Source organism: Nasonia vitripennis, chromosome 4, assembly GCF_009193385.2.
Source record: "Nasonia vitripennis strain AsymCx chromosome 4, Nvit_psr_1.1, whole genome shotgun sequence".
NCBI classification, from domain to species: Eukaryota; Metazoa; Arthropoda; class Insecta; order Hymenoptera; family Pteromalidae; genus Nasonia; species Nasonia vitripennis.
The window spans coordinates 6,200,748-6,228,546 of NC_045760.1; the positions used below are offsets into that span (position 1 = coordinate 6,200,748).

The following is a 27,799-nucleotide window of genomic DNA, read 5'->3' on the forward strand; positions in this document are numbered from 1 at the left end:
AGAGAGAGAGAGAGAGAGAGAGAGAGAGAGAGAGAGAGAGAGAGAGAGAGAGAGAGAGAGAGTAGAGAGGAAGAGCGAAGGGTTGGATTTTTAGATAAGCAAATGAGCTGACGAAATATGCGCGTGTACGGTGCCCTACACAAATATAGCCGGGGAGACCGAAGTAATTATATGAAGGCGGAGCTGCTGCGAGTGGGCAGGAACATATTTGTTCGCGCTCATTTGAGCCGAGAGGCTCGTATGTTAAGCCTTCCTCTCCGCTTATTTCGATAATAAACTACGCTGCGGATAAGGGCCTAATGATTTAAATTCCAGTTAACAATTAATCCGGATTAGAAATACGCGCCAGGTGCTGCGATTTAATTGCCCGTGTTAAAAAGGAATTAATATATGCCTGTATATTACAGACAAAATTCACATCGCAAAAAACGAAAAGCCAACGGATGAACTGAATTTTCCGCACCGATGCATCCGCTACAGTACCAGAGCGAACCGTTTGCGGGGGAAAGGGGAGACACGGGGTACGCGCGAGTTAATTGAAAAAATTAATTAAAGACGCTGTCCGCTCGTAGCACGAACCTATGTATACAGCCTGCAGTCTTATCCGTGATATAATGCGCACACAGAGAGTTCAAACGCCCGCATAGTCATGGGAGACAGCTATAAGAGGACGAGTAAAAAGGCCGCGGGTATAAGAAGTAGAAGACGACGCGCAGCCGAATTTACGAGATCAGCCGGCTCTCACGTATACGTATTCAGCGCCAGAAGAGAGGAGATAGCAGCTACTATATACACACGACGGCACTTATACCGGGATTCAATTACCGCAACGTCTGCGAAGCACGCCATTCCCACACCCTTGGTAAAATCCATCCCTCCCCGCAGCGCGCGTTCCATCTCCTCAAGAACGAACGAACAGGTGCTCTAGTGTCTGGCCCGCTGTAAATTGCGCCCCCTGTAATCCAAAGTAAAGCGCTCGTTTTATCCGCGCCGCCACGACGAGACGAATGCTCGCTACGTCTTGCAAAGCCCACCCTAGCTGCGCGCGCTCCTATATATATCTAAGCCGTACAGTCTGCTGCTGCTGCTGCTTCACCCCCTTCTTATCCGCGAGCGCGGATCTGTTGGGTATAGCCCGCGCAGGACTCGTCATAATTTTGCTTCTGAATACGGGGAGAGCCTCCGATTTGAAAAAAGAATAACGCGTGTATGTTTTCCGAACACCGCGAATTTATCGACAAACTTACGAGCTCAACCGCTAAAACCCACCCCTCGGAATTAAGCTTCAACCTCGGCCTCGATCCACCCCCCGCTCAACGACTTCGAAAACGAAGTTTTCCATCCCGGAAAACGCGCGCAACTTTTCTCGCTTTCGGCCCGGGCCACAACGACTCTGTAATACTATATACGCCGCTTCGATTTCCCGCGAGCGCGCGCGGGCGTATACGTATATACGCAGTTCGATCGCAGGTACATAATTCATCGAGCTTGCGAGCTCGCAGCAGCATTGTCGGTGCGCGGCTTCATTAATACAAATGGCGTCTGCTGAATTCCTGCCGAGCTTATCCCCCTCTGCCCGTCAGGCGCCCCCTCTAGGCTACAGAGCAGAAAGAGAGACGATGAAGCAAGCGTACACGGACATGTGCGCGCACGGCCATGCATCCCTCGGATCCAGTCAAGCATCCCCACGGTCTCCACCCCCCCCCCCCCGCCCCCTAGATCCAATCGTCTCTAGCTATATGGCATAGGACAACGACGGCACGAAGCCGAAGAGAATAAGAGACGGAGAGCGCGTACGCGAGCGGAGTAAGAGACATATTTTTGCCGTCCTTGTCGACTTTCATGAGGGCGTCTTTCCGCAATAACATATTAATATCCCGGATAGCCGACGAGCTGAGACTTATGGCCGCGCGTCGAAGTGAGCTTGCGCGAGCTTTCGCGACCCTGGATCTCACGAGCTGCTCCGGTCAGCGTATGTAGTCGTTATACCGCACGGACTACATTCCGTCGTCGTCGTGATTTTAAGAGTCGTAAAGAGAGCATCGCACGTATTGTCCTCGCATATAGTCCCTGTGTATGCGCGCCGCGGACGAGGCCAAGGGAGAAATTGATAACGTCGCCGGGAGAGAGATAACGCGCGTGAAATGGCCGATTTCTCACCCCATAAAAACACGGCCGGATATTTCGGATGGAGAGAGAGAAATAAAAAGCACGGCAACTCAATCGACCAGAGCGACTGTATTGATGGTTATTACTCTCGAGGCGTTGATCAAATTTTTTCCGAACGCGCACGGCTCGGGAGATTCAATCAGCCGCGCTGTTCATCACGCGCGCTTCTTATCTCCGCGAGAGAGAGAGCTCGTTCTTCTCTTGCGAACGGATTTTACGGCCGGCTCGTAAAAAATTATCGGACGCTCGTTGTTTCCGAAGACGGATTTCCCGCGCAGAAACGCGAGGATGTAATTTTTCACTCGCGCGCGCAGCGTCTGACTTAAGAATGCAAATAAAAATATGATTAAAATTTACAAGATACAAGCACCAGCTGAAAAGTCGGTGTATTTCTTAGTTTCCAAGGAGGGTTGTTAATCCTGCGTTATACAACGCCACGCTGGTTCTCTCTTTCTCTCTCTCTCTCTCTCTCTCTCTCTCTCTCTCTCTCTCTCTCTCTCTCTCTCTCTCTCTCTCTCTCTCTCTCTCTCTCTCTCTCTCTCTCTCTGGCTGCAGCGCGCAGTTTTTCCTGCGTGGGATGAAACACGCAAAGCGAGAGCAGGAAGGGATCAAGAACTTCCTTGACACGGCCGTACCTCAAGTGGCAAGGCGTGTTTTGGAATAATGCGCCACCCCCGCCCGCTCTACCCCGCAACTTTTTGATGAGAAACAGAAGTTTCTCCACGCGAAAGAGTTGCTGTTTCTCTGCGTGTCGGAAAGGAAGAGAGAGAGAGAGAGAGAGAGAGAGAGAGAGAGAGAGAGAGAGAGAGAGAGTAGCTCACCTCAGATTCGACTACCGCTGTAAGTAGCACTCGACGTTATACCGTCGGCAGGGGACTCTTACCTCGTGTGTAGTGTGCGACGTGCGCTCGAGTAAAATGTAGTGCAAGCAACGAAAGCCATTCTCGGTTTGTATGTAAATAACAAAGTAGAATAAAAATAAAAATAAGCGCAAGCATCATGACTCAAATCAAAAGTAAAAATACTGGTAACGGGCAAGGATGAGGAAATGGCGGACATGTAACAAAGGTGCGTCTGCAGCCACGGCCGAGACCGAGCGTGCAAAGAATAAAAAAGCCAATGTTTTTTGTTTTTTTTCTCATGATTCGCACTCGAATCGCATTTATTCGTTTTTTTCATTTTATAGCAATCGTATAATCGGTATAATGTTTACAATGACAAAAATCGCGGAACGCCAGCCGTTCCGTAGGATAATTTTTTTATTTTTTGTTCCGGCGACTTTTTCCAACCCCGACGACGGCTCTTTCCATCGCCTCATCGTCATCGATCGGAGCGAGAAAAACGGAGAGCTTCAGGTTATACACATTAATAATGATATAATAATAATAATAATACACGTCCAGAGATTCCTCGAGGTTTTGTTTTTTATACTCGTCGCCGACAAAAAATCGTTTATGATTCTTTTAAATATACGTTTACGTATATACGGTACTCTCTACTATATTACAAAGGATAAAAGGAGACAGAGAATTTTGCCACGCAGCGGGATCAAAAACGTTCTCACACATATTTATAATAATAGACCGATTAAAAAAGGCTCGGGCGAATCGGAGAATGAATGAGATTTATTCCCCCTTTTTCTGTTGTTTTATACGCATTAAAGAAAGTATGAAAAGAGAAAAACACGGCTACATCATTTATATTTATATATATAGCACTACGCGCGCGCGCGCGCGCGGGTACTCACGCGCGATATTACATAACGCGACGACACATCATCATCTCGCGCCTCTCCTACTCGTCACCTATTATATTTAATCGTATAGTACACAGTGGAGCGCGCGGACATTCCTCTTATTATTTTTTTTTCTTTATCTTATTCCAACTCTTCATCGTACACGGAGATCCACAAAATAAATAATTCTTAATATTACATATTCCTCTTAAGAAATACTGAGCTCGCGCCACGTTTCAGCGACGCGACTTTTTCATCGTCGTAATATCAGCGTAAGAGGTATATTCTCCCTCTCGCTTCTATAACTGCTCTCTTTGCTTCTCAGTTAAACGCTAGTCGTATACATTTTCTAACTAGAATAAAATTACTTTAACTCGGCTGTGTAGAGTCGGGGCGGGCGCCCCCGTTCACTTTTATCAGGCTTCTGCTTATTCTTTCAGCTAATTTTTTCAACTTTATACTCTTGCCTTTTTTTAGGTACTACGTAGTTTACGTACATAAGTATCTATCGTGCGCGTAGTCGCATCTCTCGCCCGCTTTTATTATATACTTTCGAGTTTACAGATCCGATCGAATACCATATTAATATATAGTAATCTTGCTTTGTTTTGTTTTCCATTTTTATTTTCTTTCAGAAAAAGACAAACGTACGTATGAGCGAAGTTATCGTTTGCTTATAGCTGTGTATTGTATATCTCAATTGACCCGCGTACGGTGCACGTCGAGAGAGAGAGAGAGAGAGAGAGAGAGAAAGAGATCGTTTCGCTTGATTCAATTATTTACGGTTTCTTTTTATTTTTTTTATTTCTCAAAGAAGGCATTTTCGAATCGAACTGCGCTTCAACTCGTTACCCTCTTTGCAGGTACTGAGCGAATACATCGTCATACTCTTTACAATAATAACAAAATTTTCGAACACGAATATATATATATATATTTATTTATTTATTTATTTACTCATTCATTCGTCTCTCTGTATATATATATTTTTTTCAACGATCGCGATCGAGAAACGCGTCTTCACCGCGGGTTCGACGGTTTCAGAAATTGTACAGTACTTAATTTTTACTTAAATTTATCATTCTTGTGTCACAAGCTTGCATTTTTCGCGGTGAAGGCGCGTCGTGCGTCGGCTCGGGATCGTATATAGGCAATATAATAAAATAACAAAAATATAACATCAACAGCAGTCGTCGTGTTCTCGCTCGTAGGAACGCATCACGCTTACACCGCGAGCACACACTTGCACTTTTATTGCGTCTCTAGAGCAAAATACAATAATTAATCGTAATAATAATAATATCAAATTTATAATGATAAAAAATAATATTAATAATAAACTTAATGAGTACGGAAAATAAAAAAGAAGAAGAAGGGAACAAAATTTGTACACCAAGATTCGCACGACTATTTATAATATCATCATGTGTGTATTTTAATTATATATAAGCAATTATTCACTCTTTCTTCCATCTCGATTGCAGCGATCGTATTATTACATGCATTTGCGCGGATGATCAATTTTCATTTTTCTCGCTTAGCCTATGAAACGTACCTTAACGTCTAGAATTCACTTTTTTGCAGCTCTAGTTTTACGTATTTTAGGTTTCATTGTTTTGTTATTTCACATTTGCAAAATTATATATATATATATATATTATGTATCATATATATTATATATATACGCCTTCGCGGACCGCAAGCTCCTCCTCAACCCCCGGTTCGATTTATCCTACATTGTTCTGCCTTTGCGTAAAAAAATGCATGCCTCTCTCGTTCACGCGCGGGTACAGAGCCTCTCCTCTCTTTCTCTCCATTTTGTAGTCTCTATACGTTTACAAATAGCCGCATGACGCACCAGATTCTCTCGAGTCGCAACTACAGACCGTCGGTCGCTCTCCGCCCATGATTTAGCCGGAAATTCACAAAAGAAACGCCGGATTATTACAAACAAAACATAGGCTTCTCTCGACGGCGCAGCTATTATATATAAATAAGGTCGCAACAAAAAATGCTAAACGAGACAAAGCAAAGTATAGCTTCGCACAAAAAGTTCGCACACGTGGTGTCGTTCTGATTTTGTTTTTTTTTTCTAACGTTCCGACGTGGTGTTGGAGTAGTTGGTTGGTGATGGTGGTGATGGTGTGTTTGAAAAAAGTCTAGTTCAAGGGCGAGTGGATGCGAGCTACGGGAGAAAGTCCGGGGTACTTCGTCACTCACCGGGTGCAGCATATTCCGTTCGCCGCACAACCGATAAGCGCGCGGAGAGGCGCACCATCGACAGTTACGCACATCCATACCTTTTTGGCATTACAGAAACGGCTGCTGCTGGCTGCCACTCACCTGCAACATAAAACGGGGACAAATGAGATTATGTATTCCGAGTCGCTGTAATATTTAGAAAAAAATGTTAATATATCATATGAGGGAAGCATTTCTCAAAAAACAATCTGCGCTCACAGCCCAGCCTAAAAAGGATAAAGATTCACGAGATCTCGGCAATAATCTAAAATTGTATTTTCGGAGACATATTGAGGTGCAAAAAAAGCGCTCCCGGGCAATAAAATGAGATTCTCCTCCCCCGCACGGGCTGAGAAAGACGGAATATCGTCGTCGGCGAGAACCTGCGCCGGATGAAATATTCCAGCGAGATTATTGAACGTCGACCGTGACAGCTTTGCGAAAAAGGTCCAGTATAGCGAGCCACAGTATAGGGTACGTTCCGACGGCAGCAGCCTGTGTGCGTGTTCAGCTTTTGCCGTTGGTCTCGCCCTCTAATAGGACGACGAGAACGCACGTGCTGTTCTGTCCGGTACACTCACGTTGCGCCACTGCCTCGTGTTCGTGCGCAGCCTGTCTCGCTTTCGCAAAAAGTCGCTGCGCCGATCGAAAGGGGTGAATTGCAGGAGAGTGTTGCGAGCGCCAATTTAGCGGGTCCTTTCTTTCGGCCGAGACGCGCGCGGTTTGTTTGTTTCTGATTTTTATCAGGAGGGCAGGCTGCTCTTTTATCCACCGTAATGACATTCCTCGGTGTACAATAATAATCAGGATAGATCATCGATGCGTGAATAAAATATAATTATCGTCGTTGGCATGAAAAAATAATCGAGCCGATGCCTCGCCGGCGAAATTAACGAGTTTGCATAGCCGGACGGACGCACATACGTTCGGAATAGCTCGCGCGCACGTAACGGCAGGGTTGATTGTTATTTACGGCTGGCCGTCGATAATTCAGCGGCGCGGGCCCCCGTAAAAAAGTAAAAAGCCCGGGACACGCGCGCGCGTATGTATATTTAAATAGGAAAAGTTTCGATGCTGCTTTTATGATTTCTATACACAGAGCGATATTCTCGGAGCCGAAGATGAGAGATAGAGAGGATGAAGTCGGCGCTTTCGCGCGCGCGTGTGTTCTCCTTTTTCCTTTTATTTCCGTCCCGCTGCGAGTCTCTCACGTGGCATGGCGCGCCAAACGGACCGCGACCAAATATCCTCCCGAAAGTAGAAACACCGTAACTCATCCACGGGGAGAGAGAGAGAGAGAGAGAGAGCAATGCGAAAAAGTTGTTTGTCCTGCATCTCTCGCTCTCTTACACGGGAAGGAGCTCTGGAGGCAAGATTTTCAACTCTTGGCAAACCCGTCTACGGGCTGCGCCAGACTCAGCTCGCCTTCTCTCGTTTTATTTACTCGTCCTTATCTCTCTCTCTCTCTCTCTCTCTCTCTCTCTCTCTCTCTCTCTCTCTCTCTCTCTCTCTCTCTTTCTCTCGCTCTCGCGTTCGCCTTATTTCGCTCGTTTCTGGGCAACGAAAAGCTCCGGCGCGCACGGAGCGATGCAACTGCACGCGACTGCGTTAGGCGTCGGACTTCATATACGCCGCTAGCGAGCCATTATATCGCTCCTTCATTGTGCGCGCTCTCTTTTCTTCTTTTCTATCCCGAGAGCTCTCTGTGTATACGTACTCGTCCTTTTTCGAACGGAGAGCAGAGCGACGAGCATCAGCGAGAGTGGAGAGTTCATCGTCGTTGACTACCGCCGCTCATGGCCTTTCATCTAATGAAATTCTTTCCGCAAGCGCGAGAGAGTAAACTTTTCGGGATTTACGCGCGGGAATGATCGAATGAATTTTTTCTCGCGTATATTCGCGTGAATTACACAATCGAGTATATTAAATCTCATCTCTGAACGTCTAACTCTGAAATATTAACTGGAGAATTTGTTTTGAAAAACACGGCTAATTTATGCGACTTCAAGGCGCACTAATGCGCCTCGCGCTCGAGGCAGTTGAGTAAAACGAATGGCCGCTGAGGACAATCTTATTTGCGCAATGAATAATTCCGGGAGCAAAAAAGCATCAATAGCGCCCGGCCCGCGCAAACTTCAGAGAGCTTCGCGGCCAACTTCGCCCTCCTCCTTAAGACGAAGGAGAAAACGTCTCCGGGATAGCGCGATTTTCGCGAGAGCAGCGACTTCGCAGCCGTCATCGAGACAGGCGGAAACGCCTGTGCAAACAAACGCCCGGCTACACAAGCTTAGATCCAGCCAATTGAAGACGAGGCCTATCTATACACGCCCTCGCGGGTTTGTTTGCGCAGCGCGCCCGGGAGAAACTTATATATTCTCGCGATTTTATTTGCTCTTCGGCCTAGAGACGGGCGCGCGAGCTAGCGAGCGACGGAAAAGAAGAAGAACGAGCCTCGGCGTTTCCCCGCCTCGCGGCAGCAGCAGTCGCAGAGCGCCGGCGCGCGGCTTCGTTTCGCGTCTCGCATTTATCAGGATTTTCAAAAGAGCGCCCGGGACTTTTTAAGCCGGCGCCATAAATTCAGCGCGGCGGCGAGCTTGCGAGGAGAAGAGTAAAAGCGGCGTCGCTTTAATGACGTTTGAAGATCGGAGAGTAGACTGGGTGGGGGATTGCTGCTCTGAGGAATCTGCGGAAAAGTGCCTAGCGACGCATTCGCTTCCTTTCAATTCCGCAGCAATAAGTCTGGATTTCGTTGCGACAGAGCTTGCTCTCTTTGCATTTGGCCGTGGGCTCTATATTTTTGGTCGCTCTTTCCTTTTTTTTCACGTAAGCGAGCGGGATTATGAGACGATTTAGGGTCTCTGTCGATAGGAACGACGCGAGATATACTGAGTGAGTTCGAAGACACGAATAGAAACATTTAAAAACGTCCGCCAAAATTCCACATCGCACGCACTGCACAAAAACTCCCGGCACGTAGAAACTTTCCGACAAATAACTCGCGAATTCGACGGGCTAGACACCTACAGCCGAAAGCCGGTGCATGCGCAGCTGCATGCAAAGCCGTACTAGCGAAACTGCCAAAAGAGAAGGAAGCGAGAGAGAGAAGTTGTGCGAGGCCGGGCGGAAAAACAGTAACGGAAGTTTTGACGAGGCCCCGCCGGTGCAGCGGGAGGGAGCAGGGGACGAGAGCTAGGTACAATAATGCAGCGCTGGGCAAAGTGCGAGACACAGAGGGAGAGAGAGAGAGAGAGAAGAGGAGAGGAGAGGGAGCAACGGTTATTATCTATCGCTCTCGTTACCACAGGTTGCTCGTAAAGCGGCCCGACTACTACCACCTCCGGCCGGGGGATGGGACACTCCGCACGCGAGCGAGAGCGCACATAACGGGCCGCCTAGGTATATACCTATACACCGGAGTATGAGAGAGAGAGAGAGCGAGAGAGCGGAAGAACGGTAACTACACCCCGACGAGCGAGCCCGGACATTACTGCCGCCGCCGAGTGCGAATGGACGGCCGCGTCGAGGGGGCCGTTCTCTCGTCCTCCTGGCTGCAAAACCTCGGCTCCGTAAGCGATATACCCGCGACGATCATATGGTCGCGGCGCGCGAAGTTTCGATCTTTTGTTTTGCGCCGCGTATACACGGGAGAAACTCTTTTATTATCGAGAGGTTGATTTTTCAGTGCCGTTACGCTGTATACGAGCTCGGTTTTATCGTTTTACGGCGCGGCGCAGGGTCGTCGCCGACTAAAGGTTTTATACGGGTCGGGGAGAACTTTTCGGGCTCGGATTTAGTTGCTCCGACGAGCGTTTAAAACGAAATTCGGAAAAACTAATGAATACGTACGAGCGCTTCCCGTAATTACGCGGATGAAATACGGGCCCGAATTAAAGTGAAAAGGTAGTCGCGTATTTGTGATACTTTTTACAGTGCGGCATGTATAACACACACGTGGAATATAAGGAAAGGCGCGCGATCGAAGTTTCAAAGAAGCACTACATCATTTTTATAAAGACATTCCCGCATTAAAATTAACAGAGAAAAAAGATAGAGTGCGAGAGTGCGGAGCGAAACAAGCTCCATCCGCTCGTAAATTAAGCCATCAAAAAGCCCTTCCACGTGCGTGTTCTGCGCGCGCGCGCACCTAAAACGCATAAATAACGCGGATCCGCGCTATAAAACAAAAACGCGCGGCCAATAATTCATCATTCGACGCACATCCAATTCTCACGTTCGTCTCGAAATATACATCCTCTACACCCGGCGAGAGAGAACAGTATAGCCGCAACAACGCACGCAAGAGCGAGAGGAAATCCCTCGCGAAACCTCAAGAAACGCGCCGATTGAGATCGAACATCTCCCGAGCCGAGCTCGCTCTCTTTTATTTCCATTCTATCTCGTCCGGCGGCGGCGGCGGCGCGCCTCTATGTGTTTTACTTTTTATTCGTCGGCCCGTATAACGCGCGAATTGCGCGCGCGGCGCGCGAGCTAACCCCCGCGGGGATGTGTGTGTGCTGCAGCGCGTCGCGACAGGGGGCACCAGCGGCGACGCGCCGCGTGCTTGCATGTATGTGTGTATGTATGTGCGCTGCCGCCGCCGCTGCAGCGAGCGCAGCCCATAAATCTCCGGGGATATAGATGGCTCTGGTGTCGCGGCCGAGCTGCGAGCTACCCCATGCGGGGTGCCCCCGCGTCGGAACGCCCCTCTCTCTCGCGCTGTGTGCACTGGATATGTACCCTCCTACCATTCCGCTTGCTCCCCCCTCGCCGCGCTGCTGCATCGCAGTCCCATGACCGAATTACCGGAATGCCACCTTTTTTCCGAACGATGCAGCTCGAAAAAGAGAGGGAGAAAAAAGAGCCGAGTCTGTGTGTGTGAGCGGAGAGACGTATTGGCGCGCGGCATGGAGATGAGTCCGGCGTGCGTGCAGGGCGATAAATCGATCGACGCTGGCGCGCGCGCGTGAATGAGACACTTTTCTGAATTGAGCCTCCGGATCGCTACTTTTTTTTTATCGTCGGCGCTTCCGCGATCGTGATGCATCGCCGACTTATATTAAAAAAGTGCAGCGATCTACTTGCTCTACTCGATCGGGCGAGAGATTTTCGGACGAAAATTATACTACTCCCACGAGTTCACGCCAGTCGTCCAGAGATAGACTTTCTTATCGGAGAGATACCTCGCGTACACGGCCCGAGCGCGTCTGCGGCTTATCGCGATCCATATTTCGTTCAGGCGTCGCTCGGGAAAAAGAATAATCGGAGGAGAGAAAAGGAGCTGGGCTACACGAGAGCCGTCATTTCAGCCGTCTTTGCGAGCAAAAGGGGGAAAAATCCGGTGTACCCCTCGTGCGCTGATTGTCTCGTTACACGCTCTTGTGCTTGCGCGCGTCTTCGAAAAAATCGCAATTCATATGCGAGCCGCGTATACGTATCTGTATCTTTCAGCGGCCCTCGCGATATCGCGCGGAGTGATGTACGAGCCGAGATACACGAGAGCGTGTACGTATTCCTCGGAGCCATAGGCGCGCTGTATACGTTTTCACCTACTGCGCGATCGGAACTTGTGTGCGGGCGCCCCGTCGAGATGCCAGAGGTTTCGCCGTGACATGAGAGAGCCGAGTGTGTGTAGGAGTGGAATAACGTGTATACGCGAGCTTCGCGGTTCGACTGGAAGAAATTTTCGTTTTTCGATCGCTGCACGTGTCTCGAGTTGTATGACACGTTGCCAGGAGGATTTTTTCCGAGCGCGTCGGTATCGATTAACACGTTCGTTTGAATAATGCGGAGTCGAATTAATAAATATACCCGCGATCACGGCGTTATTTCAACACCAAATCCGCCGAAATTCATCACGCCTATTGTTCTTATTAGCGTTATCATTAACTCCAGCGTCGAGGGCGATAACTCAGCGCAAATCGGCGCGTGCGCGCTCATTAATATCGGCGCGAGCCTTAATTCCGCTCGACTCCATTAAATATAGAATACATTTATTTTCCTTTTGGTTATTTCTACCGCGTAGCCAGAGTCGGACGCACATGCGAACGGGGAAGGGAGGCGGTAAGAAGCATCGAAAAACAGGAGAGAAACAGAAAGAGAGATGCCCAAGTCGTTGCCGCGGGAAGAACGTGGCGGATGATGCATCGGCCTGGCCACTCTCCATCTCTCTCTCTCTCTCTCTCTCTCTCTCTCTCTCTCTCTCTCTCTCTCTCTCTCGCTCAAAGCCAAGATAAAGGGAAAAAGGAGAGGAGATAGGGCGAGCGCTGCGGAGAAACGTGATAGAGAGAGAGAGAGAGAGAGAGAGAGAGAGAGAGAGAGAGAGGGAGAGAGAGAGAGAGAGATGCTGCGCTCTATACACACGCACACGGCGGAAGAAGCAATAAGAGAGGACGCGCCCAAGACAAAAAGACGAATAGCCAACTCGCGCGCGCTAGACCGAGTCAGACCGCTCTGTGTGTGTGTGACTTATCTACGGATCGGGCGCCTTGCCTCCACCTTCTTCTTCTTCTTCTGCTGCTGCTTCTAGCCTCGTGGAGAATCTCGAGCGCGACGACGGCGACGACGACCGCCCGGAAAAGCCGAGAATATTCTTCGTGGAAAATGCTCGGGAGGCCGCCGCGTTACTCGAGAATATAACGCGTTTGATACAAAAAGGAAAATGGACGAGAAGACGAATAACCTCCAAGGCTTAATTAATTATCCGACTTTTTATTCCTCGCGCGCGCGCGCGCGGCACTGAGCGTCTTACACAGGCGTTTATTTTCATCAATGTTTTTGCGCTCGCCTCTCCTCGCGGACTCGTTACTTTTGACGTTTTTTACGATAGCAGCTTTTTACGAGAGTGTAAACTTGAGCGTTGAAATCTCGCGCGTATTATGAGCCGCGCGGGGAGGGATCGCTTTGGAGTGAATTTACATGGGAATATTCGTATTTAATGCTGAGAACCAGTGGAAGGGAGCGGGCGAGAGAGCAATGAAGACTTTTAAAAGCGTGATTTGTAGGCGCGCAGTCGCTGAAAATGTTTTGCCCTTTGAAAAGAACTCGCTCGTTCATGGCGTGTGTAACAAAGTGGTGTGAATTAGCGCGCTATTTTTAATTGTTTCAACGCGGCCTGTGCCAATGTATAAATATAATAATCCGGAGGCTCAGCAAAATTCAATAAACAGAATATTCATTTAACGCCCGTATAACCGGTAAAAAAGTCGACTATATTTTTCAGAAATCTCTAGGCAAATATATTTTCGAGAATGGACTTGAGCACGTCTGTTTACTCGATAAATCTCCAAGGGAGACGGATCGTTCCCTCGCTCCTGTCTCTCGCTGGCCCCCACTACTGCGGCGCTATATACCGCTACGCCATCCCTCTCTCTCTCTCCCTCGCTGTTTTTCGCGAGAGAGCTGCTGGCTGGCTGGTTTCGTTCTACTTTGGGAAGATTTTTTCCCCAACGTCGATAAATTATAGGTGCCGGGCTTGCGCGCGCATGCGCGCGCGCGAGAGAGAGAGAGAGAGCTTTTAATGAAACGTGACGTTTTCTTTTTAGCTCGGAAACGCGACTGGAGCTGAGAGAGAAAAATAGTATAACACGGAAGACGACGCGCGAGGGTGCGGCAATCCGTCTCGGGAAAATAAATTACCAGCCGGTGAAAACAGTGGCAGTTCTCGCCTCCGATTGGTCGTATATATAACGTCGCGAGCGAGGAGACGAGAATCGGCAAGGAATCGCCGATCGCGCAAGAGAAAAGTTTATTTCTCCCTCGGGGCGTCGTTGGAAAACGAAGCGATGGCTGCACCCCCCTTCGAGTTCGACGACTTCCGCGCGAGACTTCATTTTGGGACGCGCACATGTGTGCGAGATCGAGGGAAGCAATTAATATGCAAATGACACTAGGAGTAGAGAGAGAGACGACGACGGACGAAAATATATAAGCGATATGGCGGCGCTCATCGGATTGTCTGTCGTGCGCCGGCTGTTATTCTCGGTGTCACTCCGTATGGCGTATTTATAGATCGGAGCTGATTTAGCTGACACGTATAGATTTTGAAGGAAGCGAGATAAATCTTGAGTCGCGCAGTGTAGCAGTGTAATTTTAATTCGACTCGAGAGAGAGGCTTTGTTTTTTCGAACCTTTACAAAAACAGTGGAATCAGTTTTTCTCTTGCCGAGCACACGCGAGACAGCCATCAAACCAGCGCAAGATGAAATTGGGTTTCTCGGAGCAGCAGTGCACGCGAAGGAAACGGATACACAAGTTCCTCTCTCCTGTACTCGCATCAAAGCTCTCCTTATTCTTTTCCCAGACTCGCGAGACTAAACCTCTCTCTCTCTCTCTCTCGGTCATGGGTAATGGTTTTACGAGCGTCAAGGGTGATATAAAGAAAATGAAAAACACCGGTGTGCGCGCACGCCTAGTCTTCCTCTCGCTACTCGTATAACTAACTATACACACACACGCGTTCGCAGAGTCGCTCCTCTTCTTCTCGAGTTCTCTCGCGCAAAGACGAAGGTATACACATAGTGCCGGAGGATGTGTATACGTACGCCCGGGCCAACTCCCCGCGGAGTGTATCACAATTAGCTCTCGCACCCTCCCGGCACACTATACACTCGCGCGCGCGCGCGCATACCTTAGACGCTCGTACACCCCTCGTCTCCGTAGTTTCCCCCCCGAGTTCGCCTGTTTTCGCTCGCAGAGCTGCAGCAGCGGCAGAAATTAAACGGAGAATATATTCCGAAGCGATAAATTCGGGATATTAGTCGAAAATTTTCAGCTCTCGATTCCGAAAGCCCGCCTCGAAGATATCCATCAGATCGCGGGACGATTTAATGCGTTCGACGCTGTATATAATAGGGAACAAGAGCAAAAAGCCAGAGAGAAAGCAGAGAGAAGAGATTGAGCGCGTGTTAATGGCATGTCGCGAGTAACTTAGTAGCCAGGCAATAAATTGAACGAGTGATATTTATTGAGTGCAGCAGCGCCTCGCGCATAGTGTCGCTATAGAGAAACATTAAACTCGCGTCACTTAACTCTAAGCAGAATGGTCCTACGGGTGGTCCGACGTCGCGCTTCTCCCTCTCACTCCCTCTCGCGAGCTCGCGCGGGCAGAATAAACGACCGCGAAAATGCGAAATGTCCCTATGCTGCTCTCTCTCTCTCTCTCTCTCTCTCTCTCTCTCTCTCTCTCTCTCTCTCTCGGACCTTGCCCCTGCAGCGAGAGAGCCCGTACTTTCGTATTTATGTGCGCGCTATGTTCTTGTCTTCGCTATACGCGCCTCTAAAGCGGATACGTTTTAATTGGCCTCCTGATTCACGTTGTTCTGGAATTTTATGCGGCAAAAAGTGAATCGCTGTTTGATGTTCGTTGAGGGTGCCACCGAGCATACAGCGTTTTGATTATTGTTAATATAGAGGTTCGCTATTGAAATATCGTTTTGAAGTTTAGGAATGGGGCACTTGACAAGCACGCAAAAAATTCAAGTCGCCCAATTAAATACGCGTTCGAATAAAAATGACCTGCCCAATAAAAATCGATCCGAAATTCAAATCGCGGCAGCGCGTGATTGGCAGCGTTCAAAGAATCCTTCATTAGATTTCAGAGAAAAATTAATTCAGCGAGCGGGCGCACACAATAAAGCGAGGGGGCATGCCTCCATAATGAATCGCCGCCGACAAGAGAACGAGGCCATTGGAGCTCTATACGCAGCAGAAGAGGAAGAGGCATTGCGATCGGATCGAACGCGCGCAGTCAATCGAAGTATCGCCTTCTCTCTCACGAGGAATATATTAAGTGGTTAGAAGAGCGAGAAAGATAATTTGGCAACGTCGCAGTAGCGTCGCCATCGTTCTCTCTCATTCTCCGCTGCTCAGATGCTGCCGCTGTTCGTTCTTTCTCTCTTTTATGCCTGCGCAGCTCCGCCGTGGGATGGGGTCGCGTCGGGAGATGCTGCTGCCTATACAGCGAGCTTCGGCAGGAAAGGAGCGGAGTCGGGCCGCGTAATGTTAGAAATATCCACGCGAGCGTATGCTAGAGCTCGAGAGTCTAGCCGAGGAGCGAGAGAGAGAGGTCGAAAAAAGGGACAAAAAAAGCGGCCGAGGATAGACGGAGTGGAGCGACCCAAGAACCCAAACTCTCTGGCTGTCCCCGTCGAGTCTTTTTTTTTCTCTCGTTCCTCTGCGTATACCAAGCTATAACTACACGGGAGAGAGAGAGAGAGACACAGAAGACGACGACCATCTTACACACACTACGTTATATGCGAAATCGCATCTCTCTTTTCGCTCGTGTTTTTGTCCTCTTTCATTCTCTCTCTCTCTCTCGCCTTTTTTTCACTCCCTACTCCTACGCGTTTTATCCTACGTCGCTTCTCTGTTCTTTTTTTTTCTTCTTTCTTCCCTTTTTTCGACTCTAGCCGGGCTGCTGCAACGCGCTGCAGCTCTCTCTCTCTCCGGGGATTCTGGAAGTTTTTAGAGTGCGCGGCCCCTCATTGTTGTGTAAATGCAGACCAATGGCGCCGCTAGACGGGACCTCGCTCTCTGTTCTTTCTCTGTACGTGTGTATGTGTAAGCGCGAGTCGCTTTTAAATGCTAATATCATCGTGCGAAAACCAGATTTCAGGAATTTTGCCGGGATGGTTCGCGTAGCCCGTGCCGGGACGATTTTGCGCGAGCGTGCACACGGATAGAGATATAGAGGGAGTTAGAGAGAGATAGAGAAATGCGAAATATACACGGAAGTCGAATGGCTTTGGACGTTTCCGTTGCCGGGGGGATTGGTAAACACGATTTCGATGTATTTTTCGGCGGTTTTCGTTCTCGTCCGGATTAGTTTGGAGAAATTGAATATTTTTGCAGTTTTCTGTGTAGTTCTGCTTTTCCAAAATTTGTCTATGAGGAATGCCTTTACCTATATTACAAAAATAAACATTCCATTTCAGCAACAAACACGAGCAACCAATGATTTAACGAGACAATTCATAAGAGCGCAACCTATCGGTCGATCGCTCAACTCGGAAGCTCCCCTCTCTCTCTCTCTCTCTCTCTCTCTCCGTCTCTCTTTCGGCTGCTCCGCAACACACCCAGCTATACATATACTACGCACACCAGCTGTGCAGAGGCATGCCGTTGCCGCGCCGCCCGTCCTCTCTCGCTTTCTCTCTCTCTCTCTCTCTCTCTCTCTCTCTCTCTCTCTCTCTCTCTCTCTCTCTCTCTCTCTCTCTCTCTCCACCCCGCCCCCGTTTCGCAAAGGCGTAGGCTTTAGAGCGCGCGCGCGCTTCGTGCTGTATCACACCCGATAATGACGCTCATAAACGTCACGATAAAATCAACGGCCGGATTTACTGTCAGTCGTTACAAGCGCGGCACCTCTCTTTCCCTCTCACTCTCGCAAACAGCGAAAGGCGTGAAATGGTAATGAAGCGTAATCAAAACAAATCATAAAGCGGTCGATGTATCTTGCGCGAGCGCATTCCGCGCGCCGAGGAGATTGTCGCGGTTATCTCGCGGCGAGGTCGTTTTTCGGGGAATGTCGCTTACTCGCTCGTTATGTTTTGAATGCGTTATCGAGTTTGAATTGATACTTCACTGCCGGAAAGCTTATTAATCGTATGCGCGCGGATAGGGGCTGATCAGTGCGGTAATAGACCGCCTCGTGTATTGCTAATTACGTGCACTGTTATACTCATGCGCTGATTAATCGGAGCGTTATAAAACTGATTGGAACGTGGTTGGCGGCGATCGATGACCACGGCTTTTTCGGTTTGCGGCACAGATATTTTACGATGGCGTCACGGTATCTTCATAGTCAAGGCCGACGTGATATAACTATATATCCGTCGGTAGATACGTCAGCGTGTGCGCGACCGGGGCTTTTCTCTTTAGCGGGAGAATTTATACGGGAATATAAATTTCGGCGAGTGGCAATAATTTAAACTTAAGAAGTTACTCAAATAAAGCCAAAGCAACTCGTCAAATTTGCGCGAGAACACTACTGCGACGCCGGGGAATTAATTTATCAAGTGTCAGTGAGAGGAAAAAATTTACCGACTAGACATAAATTTCCCCGTGTAGCAGAGCGCTGGTAGTCCTCAGCTCCGGCACTGATGTCATTTTTGGCTGAATTTTAACGACTTTCGCGTTTCCTCGCCGCTGCACACATGCTCTCGCGCGGCCAAAAAATCTAAATTATTTGCCTGCTGGCCCTCTCTCGAGAAAGTCTCACGGTTTCGCCACCGCACACGCGGACGATAATCGGTGTCCCGAAAATATAAGAGACACGCCTGGAGAACAGAAGCAGAAAGAGAGAATAGAAAGAAGGAGGCGCGCAAGCATCAGTAGGGGGCAGGTTAGGGTTTGATTGCAGGAAGGAAGCAGTTAGGCCCGGTTAAAGTCGTTAAGCCAAGTTTACGAGGTGTTACCGAGAGAGCGTAACCTGTAAATCTCAAGAGCGCCTCTCTCTCTCTCTCTCTCACTCTCTCTCTTGTGCTTTGTGCAGTTGGCCGGGCGGACGCGTGCCAGTAGTCGCCCTTGAAAGTCGCCCGCCGGGAAGGGGTAATGGTCGTAGGAGTGAGCAGAGCCGCGCACCAGCAGCAGCAACAGCACCGGCTTCGCCACAGCAGCAACGTCTTTATGGATCGTAAATGTCTTCCTTTACAACCGATAAAGATCCGCGTGCCGCCGTGCCGCGCAGAGCTATGTATACGTGTACGTGTATTCAGCGCTCCCCCGATTGACGAGATGACGCGAGAGAGAGACGCTCCGTAATGCGGAGTTTCGCGCCTACTTTAGTAGCCACTTGCCGGGGCTTTATCTCCGGCGACGCGTGTGTACTTTGCTTTGATCGATGGCTTTGGAAGAAGCTTTCATTTATTTTTTGGAAATGACAATGAACAGCGTGAAAATAATAGTAAAACAAAAATGTTAAAAAATCTACACGAGTTCAATTTACCGAACAAAAAGCGCACTCTCTCGATGATAACGGAGAGAAGCGCAGCAAGGAAAAACGAGTGCAGCGCACCATTAGCGAATGACTGTCTATGAGCGATAAATAACTCGGAAGCAATCGGTGTCTCTCGCGTATCCCAATTTCGTTTAGGCATAATTCAATTGCCGCCGGCGCTCTGCAGCAGCAGCAGCTCTGCACACCTATATACGCAAGATCCGCTCTGCAGCACAGGCACGAGCATATAAATCCGCGAGCGCAGCCCGAGCTTTCATTGGGCTCCCGAGCGCGAGTGAATAATCGCTCTTTCCCCGCGCATATATATTTTTGCAAAAGCTCCACCCGCCCACCCCCCTCTGCCCCCTATATACACCTCCGTAAACAAGTCGGCGGTAGCAGTTTAAGGTTCGTTGAGTTATTATCGAGCGCCGCGCACGCGTACGCAAATGTATGGCTAAAAGGCATTACGCAGGAAAATCGAAAATGCGCTAGACAATTCTCTCGAGTCGCAGCCGAGAAAGAACGAAGACGACAGTCGGCGCGTACGCATGTGAACTGGACTGGGTCCTGGCTCCGAAGTCTAGAGAGAGACCAGCAAGGGAGGAGAAAAGAAAAACGTGGTGTGTGTGTGCCAAGGTGGTGGGGAGTCGCAGTAGGGGAAGAAGGAGAGAGAGAGAGCGAGCGAGCATAGCCAAGAAGCAGCACAGAGTCGATAAAAACAAACCATAAAGCGCATTACGGACGATCATCGAACTACGTGCTCACGAGGCCATACGTCAAGCTTGGTGGGTAGTAAAGTGTGCCGCCGGGCGATACACGCCGCGCAAAGTGGACGATTTACCGATGAGCGGTCGGTAAGGTAGGGAGGGCTTGTTCTATATATAGGTATACATACCGACTGCGGTCAGTGGACCGGACCTCGGGCATTGTCGCCATCTGTTGGCAGCGAGCCAAAGCCAATTAAAGTAGTGCGCCCAAGCGAGCGAGCGCGCGTAGTCTGCAGCACGCGAAACGAGGAAACGGCGGTCGCGACGTTTGAAGTCTACAGCGCGGCGTCCGGCTGTGCAGACGGCGCAAGTATATACGCCGTATATAAACAAGCGAGCTCTCTCTCTCTCACTTTTTTCGCGCGCCGGCAAAAATCGCGGCGGCTGATCGCGAGAATCGCGAGCGTGATAATGAGGGTAAATATTTGTCATTTGCGCGAAACGAGCCCACGCGCGCGCGCTGTGTGTATGCCGCTGAAACGCGTATTTAGTACCCGCCCTGCAGGCCAGCTTGGCGATGAAGCCACGCCCAGCGCGAGCAGAGTGGGGGTGAGCAGCCATAACTAAGCCCCGCTAAATGCGTCGTCGGCCGCTAGATGGCGCGGGGCCTACTGCTGCCGTACCTCTTGCTAACGTATTGTAATAGCCTCGCTGAATCGTGCGTGCATTTATGCGCCGGTGTACGTATATAACGCGGGGAGAGCGAGACCGCCCGATACCGGCGAGATAGATAGAGTGAGAAAGAGCCCGTGAAAACGGCGGCGGCGGCCTCTAGCCGCAAATCTTATGCCACCGTGCGCGACTTTTATAGCGTGTCGGCTGATTTGGTCGACGAGTCTGCGTGCGCGCATACGTGCATATGGGTGTGTGTGTGTGTGTGTGTGTTCGTGCCCGGGAGACGTTAATTGATACATCGGGACTATACAAATCAATTACGAACCCTCTCATCGCATAACGTGCACCCGCGCAGCCAAAAGGGCCCGGTTTTTGCCGCCACCGCCGTCCGACCGTGAAATTGACTCGTTAATAACGCAAACGGCAACAAAAAGCCGCGATATGTATAAATAACTGCCCAGCGCCGTTAAAAAGCTTTTATTGCGCTTTCGCGCGAGGGAGAGAGAGAGAAAGATTGGTTCCTTCACTGGAGCTCTTCGCTCGGGACCATTCGGCGATTCGCGCGCGCAAATGTCTTACGGCGACTGTTATGCCCGTCGTTTGTTAAATGCCGCCGTAATTTTCGAAAATGGATATATTGAGTTCCGCAGCGTGGAATGCCTTTACCGCAATTAAACGCTCTATAAAATCAATCCTGCCTTAGTTATTGCCATGTGTATTTTAGGATTATACACTTTTTGTACTGATTTTATGGCGCGGGTGATATTTTTTGCGTGCAATCTGCTGAGGTTGTTACATTGTATGTAATATCTCGCTGTGCCAAGTTGTAAATTAAGAGCTCACGACTTTTACTCTAATGTTTTTAATCCTTCGCATACTGAATGTACTGGTTTAGTTTTATGTTGTACGTCGAGTCAAAATTGATAGGTAAAAAATTTGAATTATTAAACTGCCTATATGCGCCTGGGGCTCTATCAAACGCGCGTATCGGCATATTCATCATCGCATAATTATTTTACGCACGTACTTGGATTCAATCAAGCCGGGGACTGCGCACGACTGTACACGAAAAGGATGGCCGCAACGCTCCGTGCATAAAAAAACATCCGCAATTAAGGCATTCGATAGGATCTTAATTTCCTCTATCATCGCAATTTATCTGACTTTACATCGCGGCGATTTCGTCCCGTAAAAAATGGAAGCTCCTACACACAAGAATCCTTAATTCACCGAGTTAAGGCACAATTCATTTTAAAAAGCACGTTCGACGATTTTTACGCAAATTTGTACGTAGCCCCAAATCAAGATTTATGCGCGATTCCTCTCATTAATGAATCCTGCGAAAAGCCTCGCGGGAGAATCTTAATTTCAAATATCCTTCGATGAATTATTAAAGGACCTACTGGCGCACACAGAGTATAAGTGCACGAAAAATCTCCCGGGAAGCGCGGCAAAAAAGCTTGAAATTTTTTCCAACGAATTAATTAATTAAAAATCACCGTTACGTCGCCGAATCGCGAGGAGAACGCGGCAAAAAGTTAACAAGAAGCCCTAAAGCTTAATTGACAAAATGGAAATCGATACAGCGAGGCAGCTCGTTCGCCGCGCGCGCATAAACTTCTCCCGACGGCAGACAGAGAGAAGAGAGACTAACTACCGTCGCTCGGCGCTCGTGTTCTCCTTCTTCTCCGCCTCGGCGCGTCGTAGCTTTCGGCGAGAAAACGGCGACCGGCATTAATGAAACGGCCGTTTCTCCATAATCGGAATCGATCATTACACTCTCGTTATACACTGCACACGAGCCGATAACTGAACGTTGCGCGGATAGTGCTCGTTAAAGCTCGCATACAGCCGAAAGCGACTACCGGCGCATTACATCGCGCCGTTTCTCTAAACTCATTGAATAATTTCCGCGCGCCCGCAGCGATCGTTTACTTTTCCATCCAACGCGCTTATACGTGATGCTACTGTGCGATGAAATTTCATACAGCCCGTGGATATACGTTCTCGCTGATATTTGTATTATTCGAACGACGTGATACTCGGTGTGTTTAGCCAATTACGCCGCGTTAAGAGGGATATTTATTGGCTGGATTTTTTTCATCGATTTCGGCGAGTCATGGTTTGTTGGCTGACAATCGAGATCGTTACTGCGTTAAAAGTGGTACTATAATTAAAAATCCGTTTTAAAATAACGTCTATTAAAAATGCATTAAGATTCCTCGCTGAAACCGAATACGCGTTCTGAAAGAACGAAATATTTTCGGTGCTGCAGGTATTCCGGAATGATTCATTTGTGTTTGGGGAATTTTATTTCGGTGTTTTAAACTCGTTCCGAAAACTCGGAATATTTCATCGTTCGTCGGCTGTGGACCCAAGGTATGCTCTCTCAAAAATATAACTCAATTAATTGCGCAACGCGCAGCAGTATAAATAATTGTTTTACTCCGCGCATTATTACAACTCCGTACGCATACGCGATAAATCGAGCTTTACACAACTTACAATCAGAGTATCTTTAAATTTCTTTGTCAAGGCGAGATTAATCATGGCGCAGCCCGGAGCAGAAAAAAAAATGAATCAGCGCGTCGCGACGAAAATAACGTTCGCACTATCCTTAGGGCATTTTTCTCTTTCTCTTTTGCACCGCTCGGCGTTATTTACCATCCGGCGGCAGATCGCTTTTAAGAGAATCGAGAGAGCCTCTCTCTCTCTCTCTCTCCGACATCTCTACAGCGCGAGTACTCGCGGGAGAAACTTTGGAATTAATTCGAAAAACAAGAAGAAAGATACGCGCGTCGCGAGAGAATCGAGTCATATTTAAAAGCCGTGGCTCGCCTGAGTTACAACACGTATCGAAGCTCGGGCAGTTGAAAAAATACCTTCGTGGTCGAGCGACGTTTCCGCCGATTTCACGTCAGCGCGTGATAAGTTTCTACTTTTCGACGAAAGCATCTGGTATTTCAGGTGCAGCAGTGGAGGAAGCGCGTTGGTTCCCGGCCGACGGTGAAACGGCTTCTCTGCTTCTAGCTCGTAGCCTAACGAGATTATCGTCGAGCTGTCGAGAGTTAAGCGTTACTTCTTTTTTTTTTAGAGAGTGGGAACATCTGGAAGCGACGTTCCACTTCCGACACAAGGCGAGAGGGCTCAAGGACTCGACGAAAGAGTCTCGTATAATAATCGCGGCCCCCGCTCTTTGAGATATAACCGGAATTATCGTCACTCATTTTACAACCTAATTAAGCCTTCTCGGATATCGCATTTTAACGGCGCGATATGTGCGAGCAATAATTCCTTTGCGGAGGAAAATAAAACAAACTGGTATTTTTTCGTTTCGCGCAGGGCGCTGATGTGTTTATTGCGTTATTAAACGTTCTCCGGCGAGTATAAACAATGAAATACGCTCCTCGCTTGTAATTGAGATTGAGAGGATTCTTTCGTGCTTATTGCGGATTCAAAGCCGAGCTTTCCTTTTTACGGCGGCTAATGTACGCTCAGATTGCAGTCTGTTGAACGTTGGAAGTGATTTTAATGGCGTCTTAATAGGGAAATTCACACTAACTATCTCCTCGTCACGCACGCGGGAACTGTGTTTACCGGGCTATTTAAACTATTTGTATTTAAATCAGTCTCGCCGGCGGAGAAATGCAAATTTCAAGCGCGCATAGATTAAAAAACTACTATGCAAACACACCGGCCATAATGATCAGGCCCAACACACTCCAAGCGCGTAATTGTGTCATTTCGAACCCAATAATTATATAACTAACGAACCGTTTATCATGAATATTCTTTCCAACAGGCTCTAGCAATTTTCAAATAAAAGTTGCCTCATAAAAAAATCCACGCGAATTCGCGTCACACTTTTTCGAGATAGCGGGCGACCCACCAAACTTTCTAAAAAAAGGACAGAGAATGCCAAGTGTCCCCACGACGGTCCCCGCAGCGCGCAAGAGAAAATCACGCTCGGCGCGTGCTCAGTTTTTTACGGTCCCTCAATATAACACTGCGTTGCGTCGAAGGGCTCTTCGCTTTTCCGAGACGAATGTCTAAACCAAAATACGCATTCTAAAAGGCGATAAGTCGCTAAGAAAAGACCTTTTTACCTGCAGCCGAACTTTCTACTTTCTCCGGGGGACAGAATCCACCCCTCGAGAAAGCAGAGAAAGGTGCGCGCGGGGGAGAAGAAAATAGGTGAAATTTTCTTTTTTACTACGGAGCCAATGCAACGGACGTGGATTTGCAGCAGACGCACGCACGCCTTGCGAATTACCCGTGGTGAAGAAGAAGTCGTGCTTGGAGAGCGCCACGAGAAATGAAAATAGGAAGGAGAGCGAATGTGTTTTTTTTGCAGCTATACCTCCGGAAGAACCTTAGCGCTCTCTCTCTCTCTCTCTCTCTCTCTCTCTTTTTCAAACTCGAAGCGTTAAACTAGTTTCCCCGTTAACGCGAGAAACGCGATCGGAATAATTCAACGAATTACGAAAACACACTCGCCCGCGGTCTGCGCCTTATTAAATATTCAGCGTAAAGATATAGCTCGCCGCTGCGCGAGGACGAGGAATTTACGGCGCGCGGACTTTTATATGCCTCGAAGATCGGATTAACAATAACACGAACACTGCGAGAAATAAAAATATCCGCGAGAGACTTTCGAGATTAAGATCGTGTGCGCTCCAACAAAAGCCCGTGTTCTATACTCGTGATTTATAGGTGAAAATTGCAGCGAGAGTTTTTGCTGAATTTATGAATTTGTACTCGTGCGCTTTAAAATCGATCCTTGCGCCACACACACACACACACACACGCGCGCGCACACACACACGCGGTATGGTTTCGCTCCCAACCGTTAGAGAGAAATCGATTCAGCAGCCGAATTTTTTGCCCGACGTCGCCGCATACGCTTCTTAAGCGCCGCCTCGTAATGATCCCCCGGCAAAAAGCGAGTTATTATTTTTAATTGCGCGGAGAGGTGCACGTTAATAAATAATACACGCTAGCTCTCCCTCAGTACATTCATAAACGCACGCCATAGCGGCGCCCGCGGTGCACAAAGAAGCCATTCCGCGGCAAAAAATTTAGTTCAGTCGGTTATGTTGCTCGAAGGAATGACATTACGGCGTTTCTTTTCTCGATCCGCTTCCGTTTCGTGCACCCCGTATAGCATTAGATTCGCTTCTCACGCGCATCCAGCACATGCGACTCGCCGTGAAAAAAACTTTCGCTTCAGCTCCGCTGGACTCGAGTCAGCGCTTCTTTTATTTTTCTCCTTTTCTCTATACGCCCCGCCTCGTATACGCAGCACACGGAAACGATAAGGATCGCTCGAGATGAAATCTAGGAGGAGATCCCCCTTTTCGTGCGGGCCGCGCGTCCTTCCATGGAGCGAGAAGATAAGACGCGCGCTCGGCTTTATCGCGGCGACTACAATGGGAGGCTTGATTAATTTTTTTCCTTTTCTATTACTCGCCGCTAGTTTTCCGCTGACCGGGTTTCTCCCCCCGCACGCGGCTTGTTTATGGGGCATCTAATCGATTATTCGACCGACTGAAGCCGAGCGGATAGGGAAATAAATTGGAGGAAGAAGCGAAAAAATCAGGAAGTCACTCACCTTAATACAGCTGTGTACACTGGGCTGCTAGCAGAGGGTGGTGCGGATTGGCCGTGGGGTGATCGGGGGGGCTCCGGTGCAGGGCGTACCCCTAGTTGCCCCCATCGGGCCCCCCCTGCTGTTGATGCGCTGCCGCCGCGGCCGCAGCCGCCGCCGCCTTTTGCGCCTGAGCCTGCTTCTCCTGCTCGTTCAGCTCCTTGATCGCCTGTATCTCCTTCTTCAGCTTCATTCGCCTGTTCTGGAACCATATTTTTATCTGTCGCTCCGTCAGGCAGAGCGCGTGGGCCATCTCTATTCGCCTCCGCCTGGTGAGGTAGTGGTTCGTGTGGAATTCCTTCTCGAGCTCGAGAGTCTGGTAGCGCGTGTACGTCTGCCGGCCGCGCCTGCGCAAACCGTTCGCTCCTGCAACAAAAATGAGAAAAACTTTAGTGCTGCTGCGGAGACAATGATAACGCCGGCTCCATTAGGACACGATCTCATTAACGCGACGGGGAGGAGTTTGCTCGATTCCACCGGGAGAGATCTCCAGCTTTTTTCTCTCTCTCCTCTCTTATTCTTTCTGTGCAGTAGCCGCGCTAAATATCCTCGCGGCTAATTTCTCGCCGTATTTATGGCAATGAGATTATCTCTGGGAGTAGCGGACGAGCCAGCGCCGATCTTTACATACTACCCACAGGCCAGGACTTTCGTTATAATACCCCGGCTCTGTCTTTTCGGGGACGAGGCTTGTTTACGTGACTCTAATGGCGGATTCTCGACGTTTTATCCGGGGGACCGTTCGACATTTTATTGGAGCTACTGCAATTTCTCTAATTGCCCTCCGCGCGGTCCTTCTTAAAAAAAGCTCGAACATTTTTGAGTACACCTAGCGCAGCCGGCGAAAATCCCGGCGAGAGTGCAAACGGTTTTAAATAAAGTGTATATCGCGCGGGGCAGAAAAAAACGCAGAAAGAAGTGGCACGGCACAGTACGGGCCGCGGCTCTCGGGTGCGAAAAAGAGCGAAGCGAGAGAGACCGGGAGAAATGTGTGGTGTCGGGCGTGTATAGCTCTCTGAACAGCCACTTGGGTGCAGTAGCGGAATAAGCCGCACCGGCACGGGGGGAGAACTGCGAGCGAGCGAGCGCTCACCTTATCGGCCGTTACTGCCTCGTAAAGCGCCCGAGCGCGAGGATTCGAGCCCGGAGAGGAAAAGAGAGCTTGTGAGCCTGCCGGTGCATGCCACGGGCTATTGAGAGACCGTATGGCCACGTGTGTCGAGGCTGTACCGCCGGCGCTACACTACCCCTTTTAGACTTTTTTTCCCTCGGAGAAACCTCTCTATTGCCGCGATTACGTCTATTCCCTTCAATTTCCTCGGCGATCGCACTCTGCTTTTAGATTTACTCGCGTTTTCTCGTAGATCAGCGGTTGATTATTTTTGCTTTAATGCAAACGAACGGAATTTCGAAAAGAACCGTCTGGCGCCAGGCCGTTATCCCATTATATTAAAGCGCGTATATCAATTGGCCCGTAAAGGAAGCGCGATCACCCCTTTTAAAACAATTAATTACAGAGTACGAGGGGAGCTATACTGCGCTAGTGCTACACGCGGAATCGGAAATCGGCGCGAAGAACTCGAAAAGCAATGGCCCCCCATTATCCGCGCGACTAATATACCCTCGTGATTCCGTAATTTAACGAGGAAACTACGAAGATCGATGCATTGAATCGCGCGGCACTCGAT

General features: G+C 49.0%; 1 protein-coding gene across 2 annotated transcripts in view; it reads right to left on the reverse strand.

The window, feature by feature from the left end:
* Positions 1–3,291: 3,291 nt before the first annotated feature.
* LOC100119924 (homeotic protein ultrabithorax-like) overlaps positions 3,292–27,799 on the reverse strand; it is a 122,812-nt gene continuing 98,304 nt past the window's right edge. For both annotated transcript variants that reach the window (XM_008207263.4, XM_031928695.2), the window contains 2 exons: positions 26,076–26,477; positions 3,292–6,247 (listed from right to left, as the gene is read on the reverse strand). In XM_008207263.4, coding sequence (XP_008205485.2) covers positions 26,167–26,477 — 311 coding nt within the window. In that variant the 3' untranslated portion in view covers positions 3,292–6,247; positions 26,076–26,166. The remainder of the gene's footprint in view (positions 6,248–26,075; positions 26,478–27,799) is intronic.